The sequence below is a fragment of the Ambystoma mexicanum genome, chromosome 7p, assembly GCF_040938575.1.
Source record: "Ambystoma mexicanum isolate Mex_15411 chromosome 7p, UKY_AmexF1_1, whole genome shotgun sequence".
Taxonomy (NCBI): domain Eukaryota; kingdom Metazoa; phylum Chordata; class Amphibia; order Caudata; family Ambystomatidae; genus Ambystoma; species Ambystoma mexicanum.
Genome location: NC_090939.1, coordinates 412,701,304 through 412,726,461, shown reverse-complemented (window position 1 = coordinate 412,726,461; position 25,158 = coordinate 412,701,304). Strand labels below are relative to the sequence as shown.

The window sequence follows — 25,158 nt, the reverse complement described above, 5'->3', positions numbered from 1 at the left end:
ACTAAAGCAGCTTTTTAGTATAACTGCTACACCACCTCACCTACCCTCCTCCTGGTCGATATAAGTAATATTATATCAAGGGGATGAAGTCAGTTGAGTCGCATGATTGGTATAACTAGAAAACCATATTTCTGTTAGCTTATTTTCAGGTTATGTAGGAGGATTAAATCTACAATTTAAGTAGCATGTTTGACAGATGAGCGTGTGTTAAGAAGAGCAAGCTTAAACTTAGTATCATCACATTTAGGGTAACACATTGAAGTAGAGCCTTAGTAACATACTGGAGGATACTGCTAATAAGTAAGCCGCCACAAGAGGTTTTCTGCTCGCATTTATATTTTGAGATATATTATTAGAAGTGTCATATGACATGGTACTGGGTATTTGATCAATGGGGGGGTTGAAATCCTGTGATATTCCTGCCTCTAATGTAAAATTGGGAAGTCTACTGTAGTTTAGTGTAATGGCTGTGGGCTTTCAGAGAAGGCTGTGGGGTACACTGTCTTGCAACTAGAGCATTTTTATCCACGCCACTGCGCCACTCTGCACCCCTTTGCCAATGGGGAAAGAAAACTGCCAAAAATGGAGGCAATAACCCCTGTGCGCACTAAATCTGCAGAAATGCGCAGAGTACATAAACCATCAAAAGAGCTGCAGGCCCTGCCACATACACAAGCAAAGTGGTGTAAAAGCAGGAATCACTGCTGTCATCTGTCACCTGAAACAAGGCCACAAAAGGGCCTAAACCGAAAATGCCCTAAAGAATTATGTAGTTTTCCCAGAGAATTATGGAAAGGAGTGTGCTGAAATCATGGTTTCTCCAGGCAGGCAGAGGAATCCAGGCATCACTGCCTGACAGCTACCTAAGGAAATTGGCTGTCAAACCCAGTTTAAAAGTATTTTCTTTTTCCTGGAAAAATTGCAAAAGCCACTATTTCAAGCATGTTTGTGAAGGGCTAATTCTTTTAAAATGTTTAAATCCTGTATAAACTGTGCTTATATTTGAAATGAAAAGACTTTAATATCAAGGAGCCCAGTCTGGGGCCAATTCACTATTTAATTCTGATCTGACAGCTTGGCCTGGGAAATCTGACATCTCCGCTTGACACTCCCTTGAGAATAGGAAGGCTAATGGCTGTTAATGGTTCCCGCATAATGCCAATAAGCCACACAATGGGGCCGCATTACAGTCGTCTGCTGGCTGACCAAAGAACAAAGGCAGGCTGAGCATTGACCTCTGCACGGAGGGGCAGGATATGGAGGAGGTTTCTCGGTGAACTTCAAAGGAATGGACAGCTTCTGCCTGAAAAGGGGAGGTTACCCAGTAGGACTTTGATGTGAAATCCTTATTTTTGATTAAAGTTTAAAACTCTTTAACTGAGCAACCTACAGAGGGATACATCTGAAACTTGGTAGACATTAAACTAATTTCAGCCTTGTTATTTGAAGACAAAATTTGAGGAAACTCGTACCATTTAAGGAACCAAAGTTATGAAACTGTCTGTGGCAAAACTATCAATTTTCCAAACTTATAATTGTATTTACATGATCCACTGATAAGCGCCCAGATATGTATCAAATTAGAAATGATTAATCCAAAGTGCTATGGGTAAAATTGATAAAAATCAATATAATGACCAATACAGATCTCTCAAAGATGGGAAGTGAATGCAAATGTAGACACTAGAATATAAAGTATGTGTCCAATTTTGTGAGGGTACATAATGGTAGAAATATACATTTGTGCAAAAGTATGTTTTGGGTAGAAATCCAGGTGGGATTTCCTAAATCCTGTCATACGATGACAGCTCTGTTCAGGCAGTCAACAAAAACAATGCACGTGCCTGTAGACACTCACAACCATGGGGGTGTATTTTGAAGTTCTCCCCATGCCATAACATTTGTAATTGATAAATATAGGAGTTTCACGACACATAGACACACTGCTTCCAGAGGACTGCTTCCAGAACCCATCCAGATGTCCACACAGCACCTTATTGCAGAACTTTTCATCTTGTAGCTGACTCATGAATTCTTTTGATTCTGCAAAGAAATCTGCAAAGAAATCTGGATCTTTCAGACTCTAGCATTGCAAAATTATTGCTAGCCTGACCCAATTGCAAACATCCCAAACTTGAAGGGATTTAATTCTGATTCAGCTTGGTTTGCTACCATTAAGGCTTGCCCGCTGAAAACTTGCATCCTGCTATCTACAATGTCCAGTAACCAGAAGGGGCCCTTACAAATCCAGGCTGAGGTGCAGTCCAAATTGACCAGAACCGCCTTGCTGATCCAATCCTGCTAGAGGTGCTTTGCTGCCGGTAGACCATTTCCGATTCATTGGCCAGAGCTGATGGGCCAATTTAATAACTATTTCTGTAAGCATTAACAGGAAGAACAGTGACCCATAGGATATATGCATTCTATTATACCGATCTCAACCTATCCCATCTTTATTTCAGAACTCCAGTATTGTTAGAATCCTTCTTGCGCTGATTCTCATCTGTGTTCCAAAACCATAGCCCTCTAGTGATTCTTAATAACTAAAGTAAATCCTAGGAAGAAGTAGAGTATCCACAACTGGACGGATTACACTGATCATGTGACTGTAAGATTGATATGTGGCATTCTTTTTCATGGTCATAATATAGTGTAATCAAACCCATCTGTCATTTTCAAAAGCGCATTTCTGTTTTCATTATCGCGCCTATTTTGCAAAAACACCTCACTAAAACCTCTTACTCCTTCAGATTTAAAGATAGAAATGAAATTTAAACTGCCTCTGATATCTAACATATTTAGCTACATCCACAGCTATCGCGGAACAGTGTATTTGACCCGTTTTTCAACAATCTCGCATAGTGAAAGTTTGCTGCGAATTTGCAAAATTCACAAGTTTACACGAGTCATTTCCCCATTTTAAAGTGTTTTTTCCATCCCATCCTGATCTGTAGTGTGTATTGTTTATATTATAGCTCATGTAGGTTACCTGATTAGTGTTGCTTTCTTTAGAACTTGTTGCCATTTAAGTATTTTTGCACCCTTTTGCAGTATTTCACAAAGCCATTTTCAACTGTCATTTTCAAAGTGTCATTTGCCAAAACAAGGTTTTCACTCTTGTTTGGGAGGGAGGATCGCCTATGACTTTAAACCTTGTCTTTTACTCCCAAATACCTGCTGATTACTCACATTGATGTATGATTGCTCCTTTGTATTGAAACCAAATTGTGCATGGGGAAATAGTAACCTAAACGCTATCTGTGCACAAAACAAAACTGTTCTTTCCTGTGTTTCTATTCTACATTAGTATAAGTGAATTCAATTGCTTTGCCTATTTTTGAATTGTATTGTCACCGCTTAGGTGATTGCTGCCCCATATATATATATATATATATATATATATATATATATATATAGTAAACCTATGTGTGATTTGAATATTAAAATAAATAAATATTTACCTTTATAAACTAGCCTGGTTCCTGGATCAGTGTGACTTGGGGGGGGGGGGGGGGGGGGGGGGGTGTGTGTATTTTGAGAAGGGTGTGATGAGTGGTATATCATTCAGAATATTGAACTTCTAGACAAAAATAAATAAGGGTTTCATTGCGCACTACATTGCTAGACGAGACCCGGGTGTGTGCCTAATTGAAATCCCTTACTCATCTGCCTGGTATACTCTCCTGCCAGAGCTTTACTCCGACATCTACTGTGCACACTGGATGACTAAATAGACCCCTTTATCTACTCTCTCCTGATTCTGCACAATATACTATCCTGCCAGGGCTTTGCTTATAGGTATGCTACATGCACTTACAAACTTAAGTCTCTTACATTTCCTCTCTTCGGTCTTTTAAAGTAATATTCAGTTTCGTTTTCTTTCTCATACACTTCATTCAGTGTTATTTGTTCTCGGGAAGATTGTCAATACGCTCCTGTGTCCCCACTGCCCTTGTGTGGACTAGCCAGCTCTTGATGGCTTGTATAGGCTTTCCTGTGGCAAGCCTGCAGCTCTCTGGCATACCGTTACCTCTTTCCACCTCCGGCTTTCAGCTTCTGTGCCTCTCGTGGCTCCCGCTCTTCCGTTCACCGGCTCAGGTGATAAGAAGGCTGCCTTTTGGCACCTGCGAACGCTCTGAAGCTTCTAATCTGCTTCTGGCGTCCTTGTAGCGTGTCGTTCCTTGCAACCCGATCCTCTGTTCCTCCGTGAGCCAGTTGGCTCCACGGACCTCTCACCAGCCCTTCAGTCCCTTGGGCAACATTTAGAGGATTAGAGTTCTTCACCCAGCGTCTCCCTGCCAGCTGGTCTATCTGTTTAAATCTCCTGGCAGCAGTTCGGGCTGGACTGCCCATTTTGGGATGGGAGCAAGTTTGATTTCCATATGGTCTTTCCCCTTCTGTAATGGCTTGGCAGGCGAGGAACAATGGTCTGGAGGGTTGCCCAGAGCAATTCCAGAGGTTAGAATGTATTTCAAACCTTCCAGCCATCACCTCTTGTGTTTTGCGTAAGTGTTTTCAGTAACCTTCCTAAGGTGGTTGAGGAGAGGTGTGACCATATGCCTTTGAGGCATGGGGAATGGATGTTTAATCTTAAAAGAAAAAGGGATACCATGTCTCATCTGATATCTTGTCACTCCCTTGGGGTTTGCCTCCTCCCTCGTATAGCTGCCCTGAGGTTCAGAATCAGGTAGCGGCTGCCGTCCCTTGGCCACATGGGGAGATCACCACTGGGAAAGAAGTGATGACCCATTTGGAATGTTAAGCAGCACATTCCTGAATAGAATTATGAAACTTGTACCTAATATTAATTGCTTTAATTCTAGCCATGCGATTTGGCGTGTATGAGTGGTTAAGATAGTTCTGGAAGTAAACTGTTGTGAGTTTTTAGGGTTGTTGCACTAACTTTGCATAATTGTTCAGGCTGTAGATCATTTTCTCACAGTGCATTGCAGGACAGCAGGGAGTATTGCTAATCGAAGACTAACACATTGGTAGTTAAAGCATTGTCTGAAGAATCCTGAGTCTGATGGGAAGGCCAATGGGGATAGAGGGATATAAGGGCAGTCCATAGACTTTTATCATATTGTACAAAGGAATGGTGAGGCCATCTATCTTCACAATGCACCACATTTAACATTGGCCCTGATTCATGCTGTTCCCATTGTCATCTTGCATCCAGGCTTGTGTTATTACTGACTTCTGCAATTGTATTTGCTCTCCCCTCTTGCTTCGTATCTGTTTTTGACCGCTTACTCTGTTCTCTCCACCTCACCATTTCACCCTTTTCCCATCTCCTCCCCACCTACCCTTAGTTTATTCTATGCACTTTATCAGAATTGTCCCTGGACCTAGTATGATAGCAACCTCGTCTGTCTCCTCCCACCTCCCCTTACTTGTGTTTTTCCCTCTTCTCTCCCCCACCCCCAGCACTATCTGAAATGTCATCAGGCCTAGTACGATAGTCGCTTGTTTTGTTCCTCCCCTCCCTTTCTGCACCCCTCTGCCTCATCTTTTGTTTTCTCTGGCTCTACCAGAAATGTCGTTAGGCCTAGTATGGTAGTCGCCTGGCTGTTTCCAATCTGTCTTAGCTCTTGCACTATCTAAAATGTGCTCAGGCCGAATAGGATAGTTAATTTCAAAGCCTTACTTTTCATGGCCTGTAAGAATTTCATTGTATTTTCCCTCATTCTCTACCTTGCCTTGAAGCGCTTTGAAACACATTGTGTATAGGCGCTATATAAATAAACTATCATATCATTATGCATTCCAGGGACTGGTATGATGGGAAAGTCAAAATATGTATAAGATACAATATGTATAAGATACTGTTGGGCTCAATCTAGAGGTGCAAAGTAGGTACTGTTATGCAAATAGAGAGCAAGGTCTAGATGGAAGGAGACTAGTTCAACCATCTTAGTGTAACAATATAGCACTGTACCAATGTTCAGAAACTGCTCACCCAGTTGAAATTTGCAGTCCATGAACGACATGTTGTACGAGACACTTGCATTACAATGATCTAGAAAACAGTGATATCTACAAAGATTAACCTAAGCGCAAGACATACATAATCTGTTTGTTCTGTGAAGTCTGGCTATGCATCTAGTTATGCAGGACAAATTTGTGTGTACAAGTAAATCTGTTTGAGCTAATTAATCCGACAGCTGACTGAAATCCCAAACCTGCTGGGGCGAAACGTGGGACTAAGCAGAAACAGAAATCCACCGATCTACACCAGGAAATTCTCAGAGTACGGCCCCACTTTGGCAAGAGAGAACATGCTGGCTGTAGACACTAGCTGGCTACTGATACCGGATTTAAGTGCTTGGGAGAATTGCTTCCCCCTGCATCCGCTGCAGTGCCTGCCCACTGTTTTGGGTCCTGTGCTCTGGCATAGTGTGGAGACAGGAGCACATGGGAGGCTGTCTAAGCATGGAACCCTTGAGGCAGACTACCAAACTCCTGGATGACCACCAAACAAGTGACCAAATTGAGGAGTGCTGCTGCTGGAGGTCCTAAGCTGAACAAGTGGATAAGGCACTTGTGACACATACCATGATGCCAGGTGGGGGCCCATGCCCATAGAAAACATAGGAAAAATACTAAAGTGAGGCAACTGGCTATCCCACTCTATCCAACCAGGACAGGCATGGTGATCTACAGAATTATTGTGGAAGTTGCTTACACCTTCAACTTAAGTAAGCCAAGTTCATACAAGACATATCTCATACTTTGTGAAAGGGAAAGGAACCATCCCGCTCAAATAACACACATTACCAGCATAACTATTCTTAAATAAGTCCACGTCAATTTATTAAGTGTTAACACCAATTTAGAAACAATTAAAAGAGTGAGAAAGAACAGCAGCATATATATTCATCATAGTACATCACAAAGACATATTCTTCTCGCTCAATTCTTAAAAACAGTGTACTTTGTATGGGGTTCGTTGTCTTAATAACAACCACTATGTTCTCTTCAGTAGTTTGCAGATACAAGACTATTATTTGGCTAGTCTATTGTCCAGTGTCGACCTGTTTCGGCCTTTTTTGGAGATGAAACACTATCCCTAGTGTCTCTGCGATCAAAGTGTTTTTACGGCTTTCTTCAGGTCAGACAATTTCTTTCAAGATGGTGGGCACCTCTTTCAAATCCCCCGTAACAGGTAAAGTACAATCTAAAAATAAACATATATAAATTTACACACTAATATAAAACAATGGTTCCATTCCAACACAACTTTTTTTTCTTTATCTTGTTTACAAAAGCATCACATTCTCAATATCTCATTTTATTCACAACTATTTCACACAATGACATTGTTTATGTCCATAAATCACTCCGCCTTTACTTACATCCTGGTTGGACCTGAGCTTTACGCTAGCTTAATCCTAGTCGTGGCAGGGCTTGATTTCTACCCCCCGAATATTCACGGAACAACTCTGGTTTATTCGGAATTTCCAAACCGTTAGGAACCTATTTAACAAATGAAAACCAAATCCTCATTTTAGTTCGTTTTACTACAAGACAGCACACCAAATTAACTCTTGGTCTACTGATTCTCACTCCATTTCATATCCCATTGGACCACTGTATGCATAACAAGATATTTCTATATATTGTCCACAGATATATTGGTCTCCTGTGCTAAGTCATTTTATTGAGCAGTTTTATCACTTTAGCTACACATAGAACACATTAAGGGCACTAGGGCTTGTCAGGGTAAGTAGACACCAATGGTAAAGAGTCAACTTACTTAATTCCTACTGGATGTGAACCTTCACAAAACACAAGCGTTCAAATCGTTGTGCTTCTCTATGCGGGGCAAACTCCACAGGGCAATAAAGCTTCACAGCTCGAAGTCTGCACCGTCACACCGAACGTGTATGTAGATGCATCTCACTCGATATCCTACAAAAACAGAACCAGAGCTACACACCAAGGTTGTCAAAAACTGTTTATCCCACATCTATTCTATAGAGGCCCCTTCATGGTCTGTACCACTACGAGGCCAGTGCGAAGTCCGTAAAAAAGCGGCCTTGGTTGTTAGCTGTAGTAAAGTACATTTGAACTCTGCAGCACCCAAGCGGTCTCAGCGCGCCCTTCATTGTGGACACGCGCGATTTCGCCCGCGGGTCCCCCGGATATCGGCTATTAATCATTCCTACGGAGTCTGCCTAACAAATTGACCTTAATTATTGCGTAAAGCTCTGGCGTCAACCCGTGAAAGCTTCCGAACCTTCGTGTTCGAGTCATGCTGTTGATTGCCTAGATGCTTTGTAGCAGGTATCTGTGTTCACGTGACATTTTCCGTGTGCGTAGCCCTTCAGGTTAATTAAAGCAAGAGGACAAGCTACCTTGTCACTCGAGCAACGCCACAGTGTCTATAGAGATACTGTTATTACGCAAAACGTCTCTACAGTTACGTAACGCGACGGGGACTCTCGGTACTGTAGGACCTTGTATTTGCAAGGTTCAGCATATTTTCACATGTGCGGAGCACATCAAAGTCATTTCCCAAACAATCATATGCATTTTGAGATACTGGCCCCCCGAAAACAAAAATTGTGGGAGATTACCTTTTGTAGAGGTAACTCATAGAAAACATATGCCAGGTAGACTGTCAGGTTGATTGCTGGGACAGAGGCCCAGCGCTCCATGCAGCGGGATGCCAAGCACAGCGCACTAAGCTGCTACAGAGAAAGCGCAGCACACTTCTGAATCCAGATTTGCAATACCAGGGTAGAGAACAGTGAGGGCAAACCCGAAGGATCCCTGTCAACGGTAAAGATACCCAGCACCAGAGTTTGGGATGGTGGCTGGAGGGGTTTTCTTTTTTAGTTTTTTTTTATTTCCCCTCCCTCCACCCCAACCATATTTTACTTATATCTCGCCCATACACAAGTGTTGCCACTGTGCCAGCAGAACAGTGGAATAAGGGCAAAGGAACCCTAACAAGAAAAGTAGTTAGCCATGCCGAAAAGCAGTTCTGAATTTTAATGACCCGGGGCCAGCTCCAGGAAGCCTGAGGAGTGCAGCTAGAAGGGCGTGACTCTCTGACGACACCTGGACAGTGGACAAGAGTCTGGACCACAAATCCCTGGAGTACCCCGGTAGATGACGCATGGACTTTAGGCAGCAATGGAATGAAAGGCAGGAACCAGGGCATCAATCATCTATAAATTGACACATATACATGGGGCACAGCCTGCTGGGTCAGATCCTGCATGACCTGCAGACCTAACACAGTGCACAAATCTGGAGAGGAAAATTGCAGACTCTTAAGACCACTCCAGCGAGGCCTTGGAAGCTAAAATGAGCACCACGACAGAGGAGATGAACTGCCTATTCTCAGGATGTCAATAAGAAAGCAGAGGGACTCCTAGTCCAAGACAAGAACTCTGGGTAGTGAGGTGACAAACCTTAAACAAGTTTTGACATTTTACAAGTAACCCATGATCCGGAAGCAAGGAAGAGTACACGGAGAGCCACTCGGCAACAAGCAATATACGAATTGTGGGGGTGATGAAAGGAGACACAGGCTAAGTGGAGCCGTTTCTGAAGGAATGGGGGCAGAAATACTTTGAATCCAAGTCAAATGGTTTGTGGTGGAGACACCACAGAGTGCTGGCTAAAATAATTGTAACTACTTTCTCCGGTAGAAATATGCAGACAAAAAGCAACATTTTGTATCAATAAATAGTAAAAGCTTTGGTGGCTTTTACACAGAAAAAGTCCATCGAACAGCCCATTGGGAGCAGTCGGAGCCAGATGGTGCAAATTAAATAATTTACAATGAAACAAGCTTCACTAAATTTGCCTCTGCAATAAAGAAAACCATTTCCTTCAAAAACTTTAAAACGATGATATTCCAAGCACAAGGCAGCACATGTATTTGGTATCATGTGGTTCACATTGGCTTATCCTACACTATGTACATGTTAAGAAAAACATTAACAGAATTATGAACTCTGTAAAGTTAGCATTTTTAATTGACTTCATTCTTTCATGTTTTCCTTTAATCTGAATTTTGTGAAGGCCGCTTGAAGTCCATGTGAGGAATTCGACCATCCGTATGCGGAGTGTGCACTTGCCTTGGCTTTTTTGAAGTTTTGTAATAAAAATGAATGATCGAGATAACTCAGAAAATGTGTGGGGCTAATCCAGACCTTTTTCTCTGCTCAAATACATAAGGCCTCATTCCAAGTGTTGCGGTCCGGAAACAAGGGTGCCGGTATGCTAAGCTCATTTTTGGACCACCACGCTACAAGTCTGCCAGCAGGGGCCGTTGCACCCGGCAAAGTAAGCTCGTTTTTGGACCACCACACTACGAGTCTGCCTGCAGGTGCCTGTGAGCCCGGCAGAGTCATAACTGCAGGGCGCAATGGCCCCTGCAGACAGACTTTTCACGGAAGCACGACTAGCAACGGGAATGGGGAGTTACTGAATCTGCCGCCTGACTTCCCACGCCACCGGGACTTGTAATGTCCCGCTGGCACTGGGAATTCAGGCAGCGGATTGTCTTTTCGGGTCCGCATCAACCCTCGATATGAGGCCCATACTCTGGGGGACATAGCCTACAGGCGCAGTCCTCCCGGTCACATTTAGCTGGAATGTGACAGCCACAGGTACATCAAAGCATCTCAGGAATGGGGAAGGCAACACCTTCCTCCAGCCCTGGCCAGCCTAATAAAAATATTGAAGGGTCCATGGATCTACCCTCTCTATTGTCTGTTCTACTGGTGGGAGCGCATACTGATGAGTTACTTGAAACAGGCCTGCGATAGGGCCTGATCGCAGAACTGACAAAAGGGGACAGGAAACCCCTACACCTTTGACATGCAATCTGCCAACTTGAAGCTAGCTCCCACCCCTCTGCATGAAGGGCAGAGTGTTAACAGTAAACCCTGGAAGGAGAAACCCTTTCAGAGGGAAGAAGTATGTGAATTGATGGAGACCGTCTGTTCTTGCAACAAACTTCAAGGGAGACCTGTGCTTTCATCTGGAGCCACATATGGCTCAATTAAACAGACACTTTGATTCACAACTGACAGGAAGATGGGTGGGACTTGGTAGTACATGTTGTCACCCCCTACCTTTCCTTTTGTAAAGGACTCTGGTTATGACCTAAAGCATAACAGAAGATTGTTGGTGGGGACCCAGGATTGGTTCATTAAGGTAGGCTTAGCCTGCACAATCACTGGGGCACATTTGGCTAAAAGGAGGGCTGAGCCCCTCACTTAGCAGATCGTCCGACTACGAAAGGAGTAAGGTCTCATTTGGATCATGGCTGAAGGTACAGTCTGCCTTAAAGCTTATGCCAATGAAGCAAGGCCAGGATTTCTAATAGGGAAGTAATATCCCTCCCCTGAACATCTCCCAGGGAACAGAGGGAGATACCGGACTCAACCTGTCCAGCAGCTACAGAACCGGTACCCAGCCAGCACACAGCATGCCCTGGTAGGTTCTGCAAGCAAGCTTCCTAGGTGGAAAGAGCCAGAGAGTCTGAAAACTCTCTCCTCGGCTTTGGACCACCTGCCTTAAAGGGTGACCTGAACCCTGTGAAGAAGCTAGGAGTGCCACAACAAGCATCAACCAGCGTCCATCTTTTAAGGACCTTTCCCAGACAGTTGAGCCCTCGAACTGCGACCGGCTGCACCACTGACTGTTAGGCTACGGTCACTAAAGCTGTCAGATGCCTCGACCAGTGTTCCAGATCTGCCAACCAGCACAGCGACAATTCTTGACCCACCTTGTAGACCAGCCTGTAGCCATCCATCCAGCCTCATTTGCCGTACAGCTTGCCGCCTGATACCCGCAACTGTCTCCCATCTTGAACTGTTGTAGGAGCTGCAAAGCGTCCTGGAACAGACTTGACTGTCGAGCATCAAGCTAATCTCAAGCACCAGGTACATTGTGGTTCTGTCCCTCTGCTGTTTCTCCGAAGGCCCCTAGTGACACCTAGGACCACTTGCACAATTGGTGCTGAAACCATATAACCTTGAACAGTTAAAACAGATTGCTTTACCGACTACCCTCTTGTCAGTATCCAGAGTGCATCCCTTTCTTAGTGAAACTGTATGTCCTTTGTGTTCCTTTACAGTATGGGTTGTATTTTGTAGTGTGCTAGAACTGTCTATTGTACTTATACTAAAGTAGATATGTTTATTCAACCTTGACTGGACAGTTCCTTTTATCATTGGGTAATAATTGTATTTTCGCTGTGTTGCAACTAACCATCGTTCCATGACCTTGCTGAGATGAGCCTGGCGTTCGTCCCTTTTACCAAAATTGGGCAAGGTTTATAATTTACTTGTGTTTTCTATCTGTTCAGATCCCTTCTGGTGTACTAGAGGTGTGGGGCTGATTGATGGTTTAGAAACCGATATTCATCCCTGCACCACTGATGCCCCGGAAGTTGATTTGTCAGTCTGTGTATCAAGTTAATAAGAGGAATTGTGCAAATTGCTCTGAACATCACAACCTTGAGCAATTTGGCTATGAGCACTCAATATTAACTTACCATGAGCTGCTTGCCCCTTAAGATCTTTCTCATGAGCAAGTTGCCCATGCGAACAATGCATTTTTTGCTAGTTCTCTGCATTTTCAAACGCCACTCCCCGTATACATGTTTGGACGGTGCAAATCTTGATGAACAAAGTGTTGCATTTTGTACTGTGATGCCAATTGTGCACATTACACATTTTGCTACTTTACATTTTGCTTTATTACTTGGGGTCTTTAACTTGTGTATTTTGCCAGGTGTCAGTAATGGTGTTTCTATTAACAGCCGAGGAACGCCCATCCGAAGAAGCTAAGAAGTGTCCGCATCTATGAGGCTCACGTGGGAATCGCTTCACATGAAGGGAAAATAGCTTCATATACAAACTTTACACACAATGTACTACCAAGAATAAGGGACCTAGGTAAGCAGTACATTCAGTGCTTTTATAAATGAGTAACCACGCCTTGATTTTGACATCCCAAAATAACTTCTTTTGTGGCTACCTATAATATACATGTATTTTATTTTTGTTTATGGAAACCGTCACAGTAAAAATTTGCTCAACATGCATGATTTTTCAGTAAATTGTATTTAAAATCTGATTGTCAGCTCTATAATAGAAAAGGGACACAAATTAGACATTTGTTTGCATTTGCTTCGTGATGCATGTAGCTGGTAAAACATTTGTTAAAAACGTTCAACGTCTAGTACTTAAGTCTTACGAACTGGCCAATCGTGTGGGTAATTTCACGCCTGAGGAATTTACTGTCAACTCAATAATTTAAACATTACACCAACCAATTTATTTTTGTCACGTAAGAAAAGGATTTGGTTTTTATTGTACTTCTTATTGTGTATAGTTTCTAGTGTAAACTTATCTTTCCTTAAGAAATGTTACTGCACTGTCCCTTACATATGTGATTTTGTTCTTCTCTACTTTCATGGGAGCTAAGTTACTCCCCAAATAAAGATACATGACTCATAGCTACCACCTGAGGAGAATGGGTTGTATCAGCATGCAGAGCTTGTGAGGTGGTGTCCTTCGAAGCAACACAACTCATTTCAGTAGATACATGGTTTGCAGTATCATACACTCAGTCAGTAAGCCGCACCCGCCTCAATCTTCCAACTTCCCTTTTCAGTCTGTCCTATGCTATTCTGGGCCCCAACATGATTCTTGGAGGGTGGTGGGCCTTCTGCAAACTTTGGTAGGGATGCGTTCTGTGTCCTGGTAGATCCCATGTATGCCGCCTCTAGGCCCATCATCGCTGAGTGCCGGGGTATTGCTAGGTCTGAAAAAGATCTGGATCTACGCCAATGTCGGGAATGTCAGAACTCGGGGCCAGCTAGCCTTTTGGTTGTAGCCCCTGACTTTCTACCCAGGGCCACGACCAAAAAGAGACAGGGATGTAGCCCCCTCAGACACCCCCTTAGCAACACCTCTGGCAGAGTGTGTTGCAGTCTCCAGTCCCCAGGGTCATCCTATCCTATCCCTCTAGCCTCTAGCATTTCAACTTGTCACAGCAGTCAATGGATTGAGTGTTTTAAATAGTGGAAACTGCAATGCAGTGATGAACTGAAAATATAATCCACTTGGTAGGAAGTCATTTAAAGACTAGCACTGAGAAACAGGGAAATTGAAGAAGTGATATGAATTCACTTGTTTTTGTGCAGTGAGGCCAGCATTGTCTAACCGCTCAAGCACTGCTACAGTCCTGATGTGTTTGGCCTTGTATCTCGCCTGTATGATATCATCCCTGACATTTAGAACACATGGGAGGCCCTGCAGTGCTGTCTGTATTTCATGTTTAAATACTTCAGCTGCTGTATCTCCCCAGTTCAAGGTGGGTTGAGAAGGTGGTGATGCAGCTTGACTCTCCATGTAGTTTGTCCAATTTCGAGAATATTGTTGATCCCCTGAGGTCGGTGATCTCGTCCAGCGTGGGAGTGAAATGTTTCTCTTGATTGCTGTGTTGGGAAAGTGCATGCTGATGCAGATCATTCCTTTCCCTGATTGTTTCGTGTTTGTGTGTCACCACCATTGGTGACACCCAGGGGGTAGGACTAGTTGCTTTTTCAATTACACCAGCGTTTTCAAGGTCATGGAGTTCCTTCACTACTAGTTCACACATTACGAAGGGTGTTCTTCAGTGTCTCATGGCTTTTTGATGCACTGTCTGTCGATAGAGCTTTGAGCGCCCTTCTTTTAGGCAAGCAATGCCTTGCAGCAAATTTGGATCTGTTGGTGATATCTTGCATATGAATTGTATGAGGCCCAGATATTCGGCTGATTCTCAACATAGCAGGCACTCCAAACTGGTGGTTGTGACATATTTTTTATTGTATTGTGTGGTCCCTCTTGAGTTCAGTACAGAAACATCCTAGTACTAGTAGGGGTTTCTGACACCCATGTGCATAGAGTAGTCTTTTTTTTCAGTGCTGGTTTAGGGCTCATTTTTTAATGTTGACTGGAGCATCCGTAAACGTCATGCCGCAATGTTGATTGTGAGGACCGTCGCCTGTCCTGCGATCTCTATTGTGCATCTGGTCTGTTTCCGTTTCCCCCGATCCACGCTGCCTTCAGGGCTGAGATAATGTCTACTTGCCTTTGTCTTGTAGTTACTGCTCTGGTCTTTGTGTTTGCTGTTGTTGGTTCATCCTCATATCCTGTTTTTCTGTGGATAAGCCGTCATCTGCATCTACCTGTCGCGTCTTTGCATTTCTTTTTCTGGCCCGCACTCAGTGACATGTTAGGTCTCCATGCCTCTGGTGCCTGGGACCGACCTACTTTTGCATAGTGATCTAGCCATCCGCACTCGCTGTACACTGTACCTTGTGTTGGGCAGCCGTACCTTGTGCGGGGCATTTTCTCCAGTGGTATGGGCCTCCACACCACCCACACTCCTTGAGGTGTGTCAGGAGTGTTAGCAATGATGGGAGGCTTCCTGTAGTTCTTTGTTGGCGGAAACACTTGCGACTGTTGTAGATGGGGTGGTCTTTAGGGTGTGTCCCCCCCTCATATGTGCTTCTCCTGCGTGGGCAAGTTTACGCTGGTGTCATACTCTAATAAGCGGTGTAGCGGGATTCCGTTTTCGCTAAGAACTATTCGCCTCAATTTCTCAGTGCATCCCCTTGATGACATGGCGGCTTATCTCCTCATCGTCTTCAAACTTGCAAGATGGAGCTAACCTTCGCAGATGCGTGTGCTAAGCATCAATCATCTCCGATTCCCTTTGAATTCGTCATGTAGAATATGAGTTCCTTATAACCTGGGTTTAGTTAAGGCATGAAATGATTTGTGAGGGCTGCTTTAGCAGTGTCAAATCGATCCAAGATTTCTTTCTGCAAGTGAATTAAATGTGTAGTGATTAATCCCCTATGTTCCGAAAAGGGCCTAGAGGTAGGCCTTGCCCACTGCGAGCGAGCCACACTAGACTCTGTTTTTGCAGGACCATCGGGAAAGTGTGCAGGCGGGAACTCAACATTTGCGGCAAAGCGGGATCACTGCCATGACCACGAAAAAAAAACACTGAAGAAATTAAGGAACAGGATGGCAACACCAGGATCAAGCAATCCCCCGGACCAAAGCCGGAACCCAAGTAACCCAGCATCAAACAGATTATCAGCCAGTTTCAATCCCTCCACTATAACGCGCAACCATAGTGGGTCAGGAACACATTGACCCCTATTTGACTCATATACTGGCCCATCGTCAGTTGGTCCCAGATGGGCCATCTGGCTGCTTAAACTTTAAATGATGGACTGCAGAGATGTAGCACCCACCACGGAAATTAGGTCACACCTCCTTCGGAACATAGGGGATGAATCACTACACATTTAAGTCTTATTTCCCTCTACAATAGTTCTACAGCCCCAATGTACCTGGAATTGAAGCGTTAGTCGACGGGAAATCGGCGGCCCTTCTTGAGTGCCCTCCCTTTAAGGCAGGAGCCATGGGACGTCGAACGTCCGACGGAGAACAGGGTGAACTACGGCAGTGAAGTGGCAGCTTCGTTCCTAGCAGTGCTCGTCGACGACGGAACGTTGGCATCCTGCAAGCAGGACACCTCGGTGATGGTAGTTCTGGACCGCAAAGAGATGTTGAACTGTGGCCCAGCAAGGGCGTCGAGTCGTCGGCGTCTGTGGTCTTTAGGTGGCGGGAAACCCACCGGCGGATGCTCCTCGGCGCGCCGACGGTCCGGCCTTCTCCAGCGGGATAAAGCTGGCGGCGATGCAGACGAGAGCGTCCTTGGCTCAATTTAAGTTCTTAGGCAAATGGGAGCAAGGCGGCTCCAGTCGGCAATGGCGGTCGTCGACAGAGGCAGACAACAGTCTGGGTGCATCTCTTTCAGATTCTGTGGCAGTCCCCGTCCCCAGTCGGCAGCCTGTCGTAGGTCTGTCTACCAGGGAGCTTTGGCAAAGATAGCTGGTGCACGATGGTCCCTCGCAGCTCAGGAAGACGGCGCCTTACCAGGTCCTCTGTGGGGCAGTTCGTGGAGACAAAGCAGCTTTCAGATTGTGAAGGAGAGCAACAGCAATTCTTCTCTTCCAGTAGGGCTTTAAGGTTAAGCTTCAGTTTCACTCCAGTTACTCTTCAGCTTCTGAACATGATTCCTAGCAGTGAGAGGTCCCCAGATATACTGTTGATCTCCCATTCATTCCGCTGGGTCATACTCAAGCATCCAATCACGAAGAAGGGCATTCATGCAGGCAGGCAGCCAATCAGGCACACAGTGCATTCAGGCCATTCACTTCTCTCCAGACACTCACAACAAGTTGTGTATTGGGACAAGTACCCAGCCATTCAACACTCCACACTGCATTCATACAGGTTTCGGGCAGGGCTGTCTCAGTCATTGTGTCAAACACCAGATACTAGAAACCCACAACACAGAATGCGTATTCGTCACACACTCCATTCACCCAGGTCCCACCCACAGGCGTACCAGTCTGGTCAGCACTTCCCCACATTACCATATATGGAACTTCCAGCCAACAGCCAGTCAGGGGGAAGGAGCAGAGTCAGGGTTTCCCGGGTCTTTGGGAAGATCAAGGTAACAGGCGATGGAAGGCAAGAAGCCACGGGGGCATCTTGTCTCCATCAGGAATCTACCAATTCCAATGACAGGGCCTGGGCATCCCAAAATGGAGGACGCTCAGGGCACCAGTCAATTCAGCACAGAGCTGCCACCAGCCCGTACCCTGCTCTGTGGGCCACCCACAGGTGCCAAAAAACATACACTAGGGGCACAGTGTTGCACCCCTACCCATGGGTGCCATAAGGGTATCCCATGGGTCTGTTCACCAAAACCAAAAAAGCTGCACCGCCAGGAGTCCCACATGAACTCCTGCGCGGAAAACACGACAGAACACATGATAAAAAGCAGTAAAGGACAAGGATACGGAAGCCCTGTCCCTCCGATGCATTTCCAGCATCACACGCTGTCCCTTAAACGTTATACATCTGACTTCTAACTTGGTCTATTGATTTTTATGAAATGCAAAACTACATATATGTTGTCATATATGATTTCCTAAATGCCTTGACTTCCTGTTTTTTGTTTACAGGATACAATTGCATTCAGATGATGGCTATAATGGAGCATGCATATTATGCTAGCTTTGGTTACCAAATTACAAGTTTCTTTGCAGCATCGAGGTAAACATTTTTTGTTATGTATTAGTGGCATTGTTTGGTTTCTCTGTTATGGATGCAAGAAATAAAATGTTATTACTGGCACAATGATCATTGTGATGGTACAAGGCATTGTTTGATATGACTGGAAGCCAAAATGTCAAAGAAATGTATGAATGATTTAGATCAGCCTCGTATTATATTGTAATATAGGCTACAGTAATATGAGGAAGGTGTTCGACGTTAGAAACTATTTCAATGTGGACGGAATTGCTTTGTATTTGTCATCCTTTTATTTTCAACTCTTAGCACAAGATCTTCCTTACATTAGCGGGTTAGAATAGCCCATGGTGGTCCTAGCATGAAGGAGGGTACGGCTGACACATTGCCACAGTGTGACAACTGGGTTATATGACGTATGAAGACATCAGTATTCCAAGGCTTTAATGTAAAGATCTTGCTTGCTTACACTGCAATTGGTTTGCTTTTCCACTAGACACGTTTATATTGGCAATTTGTAGAGGTTTCACTTTTGTTAACGATGCGAGTCCCTTACATTTTGCATTTCCAGGTTCATAATACTTTAAGCATGTTGTCTATCAACAATAAATGGCAATTGAAGGTTACCTCTGCAGATTTAAAGAAGGATTGAGTTTAATGCCAATAAGAACTTCATGCCTACAATGAAAACATCCCTTGAACATTTGAAAAGGGCAAAGAAATGGTGTTCAACTCTGCAACCACTGTCTTACCTTTCGCCTTATGCAATCCCTATACCTTGGAACCCTCCTATTACATGGAGTATTAATTTACAAAATTGCTTCTCCATATGCCGTCCTACTCGACCGTCTCCGCGATAACCCGGGTATCACCGATCAGGCCGTGGCTTGGTTGACCTCCTTCCTCTCCGATCAACCTTCCCAGGCCCAATTTGGGTCATTCCCCCCTCCTCTATCTCTTTCTACCTGTGGTGTTCCCCAAGGATCTAACCTCTCTCCCTGGTTGTTCACCCAAAACCTGGCACTTCTTGTATACCGCATTGCCACTCTCTGACCCAACTTCCAGTGCTATGCGGATGACTCGTCTCAATTTCAGGCTCCCGTTAGCCACTGCTTCTCCTGCTCTCATCTCTGTCCGCCATCCAGGAGTGGTGTGCTGCCAATGATCTCTGCCTTAATGCCAGTAAGACTGAGATTCTCCTCATCGGTACACCTGCTCCCTCCTTTCCTGTCACTCTCTGGCCGGCCTCTCTTGGCCCTCTTCCTGTTCCCACCTGTGAGGCTAAAAACCTTGGTGTCATCTTCGACTCCACACTTTCCTTCTCTCCTCAGATCTCTGACGTCTCTAAGAAGTCGCACTACCAGCTGCATCACCTCAGAGGTATTCTTCCTTTCCTCTCCTTCCCCCAGAAGCTCGCTGTCTCCAGGGCTCTAGTTCTCTTTAGGCTGGACTACTGTAACAGCCTCTTTCTAAATCTACCTGCCTCTACTCTCCGCCCTCTGCAACTCATCCAAAACCGGCCTGCGGGACTTGCCCTTGGCCTCAAGCCCAGAGATCGTATCTCTCAGGACTGAAATCTCTGCACTGAATCCCAGTGGTGGGGAGGATTACGTTCAAAACCCTCTGCATTGTCCACAAGGCCTTATGGGGCCTGGGACCTCACTACCTGCAACTCTCTCTTCCTAAACACCTTTCTTCTTGAGCTCTTCGCTCATCTGCCTCAAACTCCCCCAGGGTTAGTCGCTTCTCCAGGCAGCGAGTTGGTGGTAGATCTTTCTTCTGCTGGGGAATCTCTCTGGAACAGACTCCCTGCCTCTCTGAAACTTGAGGAGAACCATCTCCGGTTCCAAAAGCACATCAAGCCCTTCCTCTTCGCTTCTGCTTTCTCTCCTTCTCCCCTGCTGATCTCCTGGTGGAATCTGAAACTGCTCTGGTTATCTGGCTGCCCTCTGATCCTGGGCCCAGGTCTCCCCTGAAACACCCCACCCCACAGTAGCATCGTTGTCTATCATCCCTTTGTCGCCCCTCCCTTGCCTCCTCGCACCTTGACACTTGTGTATAGGTGCGCTATAAATGACATATCATATCCAGATCGCCTCTAAAAAGTCAACCACGTCTTAGGAAACGTACAAAAATGCAATTTCGAGAAATGCAGAGAAGGCATGCAAACGAAAGCTGTGAAGAGCAGCACAGACTGCATTCATCTGCGGGCAGTCGAGGCATGGAATCTGGACATGTCTTGTAACCTATGCTTTTGTTTCATGACTAATTTAACAGTTCAAATGTATTTTTTTTATTTTTTTTTCTTCATCGCTAGGAGTCAAATGCAGAAGGGTGATCAGGGCCCACATCTTGCTTTACTGAAATCATTGCAGTTAGCATAACGCATCTGCAAAGCTGCAGATAGGTCCAATCTATTTCCAAGCATGTTTCCTTGTAAGGCAGAGACTGCAAATGATCTCCACTCTGCTGAAGGTAGGCTTGAGCTATAGTCCTGTTAGTGAAATGTTTGTTGTCTGTCTGCAAGAGCAGTGAGAATTCATAATCCTCATGTTTACTTCGGATATGCGTGGACAATCCATAAAAAACAGTGCACAATACAAATATCTGACAATTGGAAATCAATAAAACATACATTCATAGAAGAGCACAGCAAATAATAGCAGCTAAACAGGATTAGAAGTTCTATTCATTGGATGGTGTGTGTTAGCTCACTTATAAGCAATATACTCAGCAAAAATGTCCTTTGGTGCAATGATTTTTTCAGAAATTAGAGTAGGGAACAGCCCACACGTGGCGTATCCATCCACAACACGTATATTAACACAGGCCGATACTGTACATAACCCTGTTACTGCAATAAGGGTTGTATGAGCCGTCTTCTGGCTGGTGCGTAAGCAGGGAAAAAAAATCAAGTGAGCTGAATCCTCATAAGGATTATCACATATGGACATGACCGTTCCACTGCAGTATCCCCCCTCGCCCGGGACCATGCTGCCACTTTCTCAGTCCAAGCTCACAGATTCGAACAGACATACCATCCATCAATTTATCTCGGGAGAGTATACTGCTTGGAGGGTAAAAGTGCATAGTATTGATCCCCCCCTAAACTGTTTCTTAATATTGAACAGCCATGGAATCTTATCTCCCAGATCCTTATCTAACAAGAGGATGATCAATTCATGAGTTAAAGAGGCTTTACTATTACCTGAGCCATTGTAATACTGGTTGCAGGGAGATCCTGTCCTTAATTGGTGTGCAGCCCAGCTCCATGTGTGCTTTGAAAATTTGGGGCTGAGGCAGGCAACCCCAGCAAGTTCTTAAAGAATTGGTCCTCCAGAGTCCAGACCGCACCAACATTTAAATGACTCCACAATTCCATCCCAAATCTACCCACCGATGCTGCCTTTCCCCTGTACAACTGCAGCAACGGGGCAATAAGTTTGGCTTTAAACGTAGAAATAGCCCTCGAGACCCCGCCCGAGGCCTGCTTGAACTTCATTGCCTGCTTAGATATGTGGGCCAATACACCAACATGTGCGAGAGAATCTGACCCCCAAGTAGTCAAATGAGTAAACCCTGGGGATAACAGCACTCCTACAATGCCTAGCCCAAAACATGATCCTCCTTCACGCCTTCCAGCAAGGCATCGTCCGTGATTTTGCCACATTTACTACCAAATCCAGCCCTTCCTTGAAAGTGACATACTTCAAAAGGAGTGCCTGCAGAGCTCTTGTTGTGCGGGCTATTCGGACAGAATCGTTCGCATATACTAGAACTGGTAGTGGCTGACCACCCTTTTTTGGGATATCAGGAGAAGCCTTTAGGAGGTGATCATGGAGTCCATTTATGTATAGGCAGAAGAGCAGGGGCACCAACACAAATTCCTGATGAACCACTGATTCCATTGAAAAAGAGCCTGTGCATTGCCCATTGACACCACTCCTGACACATGCTTGCGTGGGGCCATGTAGCCTGGCCAAGAGGTTTACTAGAGACCCAAGGCAGTTCATGGTCCGGAGCATATCCCACAACTTGGTACGGTTAACTTTGTCAAATGCCATGCTCAGGTCAATGAATGCTAGGTAGATGGGCTCTTACTTAAAGTGGAGAGAATGTGCCATTACCAGATAAAAAGGTGGAGTACCGGCTCCGTTGTACCAAAGCCCAACCTGAAACGTAGCTGGACCGGAGAAAGGATTCCGATACTCGTAACCCAATCCTCCACTTGAGCCAAAATGGCACCACCTAGTATTTTGAATAGGGAGCCATGAGAGATATGGGTCTGTATGAAGCAGGAGAAGGCTGAGAACCCTTTTTATAAATTGGCTGAATAACTGCCATAAGCCACAACCGAGGAAAGGCCATGCCTGCACATATTGCATTAAACCCTTGTCAGTACGGGAGCCCACAGGTCCAGAGCCATGACAAATCAGCTGGAACATTGTCCTGGCCTGGAGCTAGGTTACAAAGCTGTCTGCCGATAGCCTTCTAAATTTCGTCCACTGAGAAGATGATGAATGCCTCGGTGTCCATCCCATAATGACCGTAGATGCTGGTCCTTCTAAACCAGCCATGTGCCCTGCACTTTAAAGGGTTGAGAAATGGTCCACCCAGGCCTTGTCTGTGGTATTACTGAACGGGGTGTCATGTTATATTTATACTATGGGCCCTTCTGGGCAATCTCCCAGAATAATTTAGAATAGTTGTTGCTGGCAGTTTACAGCTAGGCTTCTCATGCTTCTTCATCAATTGCCCGTTTTCTATTTGCCAGGGTTTTCTTGTAGTGGGATCTAGCCCCTGTCGTAGCAGTTTTGGAAATTCCCATGCTCCCCAAAGCTAGCAAAAGGATGTTCCTAGCACTCGAGCAGTCAGTCAAACCACCCCCACTTCTTTTCCCACCTTGTTTGCCTGGTTCACGAGAGAAAACCTGCGAGAGTTGGGTCAACAACTTTCCAAACTCCTCCGATATATTTATACTTTGTGTTCCCCGACAGCCGATTCTCAAGTTCCCGCGGACTTCACAATAATGCCTTTCTCAGTCGTTCCTCCTCGTCCTCCCATTTAAGTTTGCGCTGCAAGGTGTCCAGGGATACCTCTGAAGAGAATACTTGGTTCAACCTGTCCACGCTAGGCGCGGACTTAATCTCTAATTGAATGGGAAAGTGGTCACTGCATATATTGTCCAGCACCGCAACCCCTTTTGAGACCTCGGTGTTCAACTGATACACAGAAGTAATCAATCGTCAAGCTACCCATTGCTGAGGAGAAAGTAATTTTACCGGGGATGACCCCACACAACCGCCCATTTGTTGACCGTAATCCCCATTCATCTAAATAGTGCACAAAGCCTAGTGTCCATGACTGGGGGAAAGATTCCTGCTACTGCATCTTCAGTGCTATCATTTAGGTTATCTTCCGGGCTGGTCCCCAGTTTTGCCTTAATCTCCTCCCAAAACAACACACACATTGACCACAAGAGACCTGGTGGATATTTCCTCCAAGGCTAAAGCCAAACCACCCAGACCGTTTTACCCATACTGTTTGTGGGGGCTGTTATAACATTTTACTACTAGGAGGTCCATCTGGCCTGGTCTGAGGATTTTAACAACCAGTATGAATCGCACCGGGGTTGTCTGAGTCATCTGTGTGCTCTCCAGGTGGGTTTTGACCAGAATGCACAGCCCGCCATAACTTCTCCCTCACCTGTTTCTCTCCGCCATGCACTGATATGAGAGACAGCCATCAACATGGATCTCATCCTGGGACCATGTTTCCTGAAGCAATATAACATCTGCCTCGTTCAGTACAATCTGTCTCTCTCGTGGACCAACCTTGTTCCGATTCCGGCCAAATTCCATGACAGTAGACAAGTTATCCCCCTCGTCCAAAGTCCCCTCTTCGAGGGGCCCCATAACAGCACCCAGTGCCACCTCCTGCAACTGTTTGTGGGCCCCCCCCCAGAGGGCTCACATCATTCAATGTCCATATCGGACAGGCAGGCATATTCTGGGTCGTCCATACCGAGACTGATACACTGCCATTTTGGCCAGCCACTACCACCCTCCTAGTTCCCCCACCATGTGGCTGCTGGGCCGCTTGTGACGATATCCGGCATGACCCAAGGGCATTTTTGCATGGACATGACCCATGTCCCTAATGGGTGCCCCTCCTTTTGATCTGTCCTGGGGGTACAAACATTTTACCGGGACCTACCGGGCCCTACGATTATGGCTAGGAGGGCCCATGTTGGACTCTAATTGGTCACCTGTGTGTTCTTAAATGTTACCACCACAAAAATCCCCCACAAATGATTTTGTCATGGAGCCCACCCACGATATTCTGCGATGTGATTTGACCCATTGAACTGATTTGTTAATCGGAGCCCCGCAATCCTCACTATACTACCCTACAGTGGAGTTTCGGGTTCCCTGTGCAATCTCCTTCCCTGGGGGGGTTACAAGTCACAACAAAACACAATCCCACAGAAACCGCTTCCTCCCACTCAGGCTAGGAGTTTGTCTGTAGCATCTGCCTGCTATACATAAAAGCTGCCCATTCAATATACAAGCAGGCACACAAGGAATTTAAAAAAATAACACATTTTAATATCTATCACAGTCATAAAAAAGGTAAAAAACACCAGTGATACATCGAAAAAGAACTCTACAGGTTCACAGAAAAATACACCAATTCATTAAGTGTGTATCTGAACATCACCCATTAGGTTTGTACAATCAAACATAATATGTGGACACACTTTTGTTGTATATTCTTATTACAATATTCTCCTCTTCTTTGGGAGAAACCAACGTGCCAACGCTAGACATGTGTTTGTATTCTTGTGAAATGTATAGATTCTGCAAATCAAGTTAATTTCCTTTGTAATTCTTCACAGATTCTGTCTTCAGGACACTGTTCCTTTATCACGTAGTTACATTTGAAATGTGTTGCATACCAGGGGCACCCTTGTACTCCCAAAAATAGATTTGTAAATGTGCTTCGATCTTATGCGCGG

At 45.1% G+C, this 25,158-nt stretch overlaps 1 protein-coding gene across 3 annotated transcripts in view; it reads left to right on the top strand.

Annotated features, from left to right (window-relative positions):
- The window catches only part of GBE1 (1,4-alpha-glucan branching enzyme 1), a 1,374,432-nt gene that overhangs the window by 549,098 nt on the left and 800,176 nt on the right, over positions 1–25,158 (top strand). For all 3 annotated transcript variants that reach the window (XM_069636445.1, XM_069636447.1, XM_069636446.1), the window contains exons 5-6: positions 12,791–12,926; positions 18,074–18,164. In XM_069636445.1, the coding sequence (XP_069492546.1) occupies positions 12,791–12,926; positions 18,074–18,164 (227 nt within the window). The remainder of the gene's footprint in view (positions 1–12,790; positions 12,927–18,073; positions 18,165–25,158) is intronic.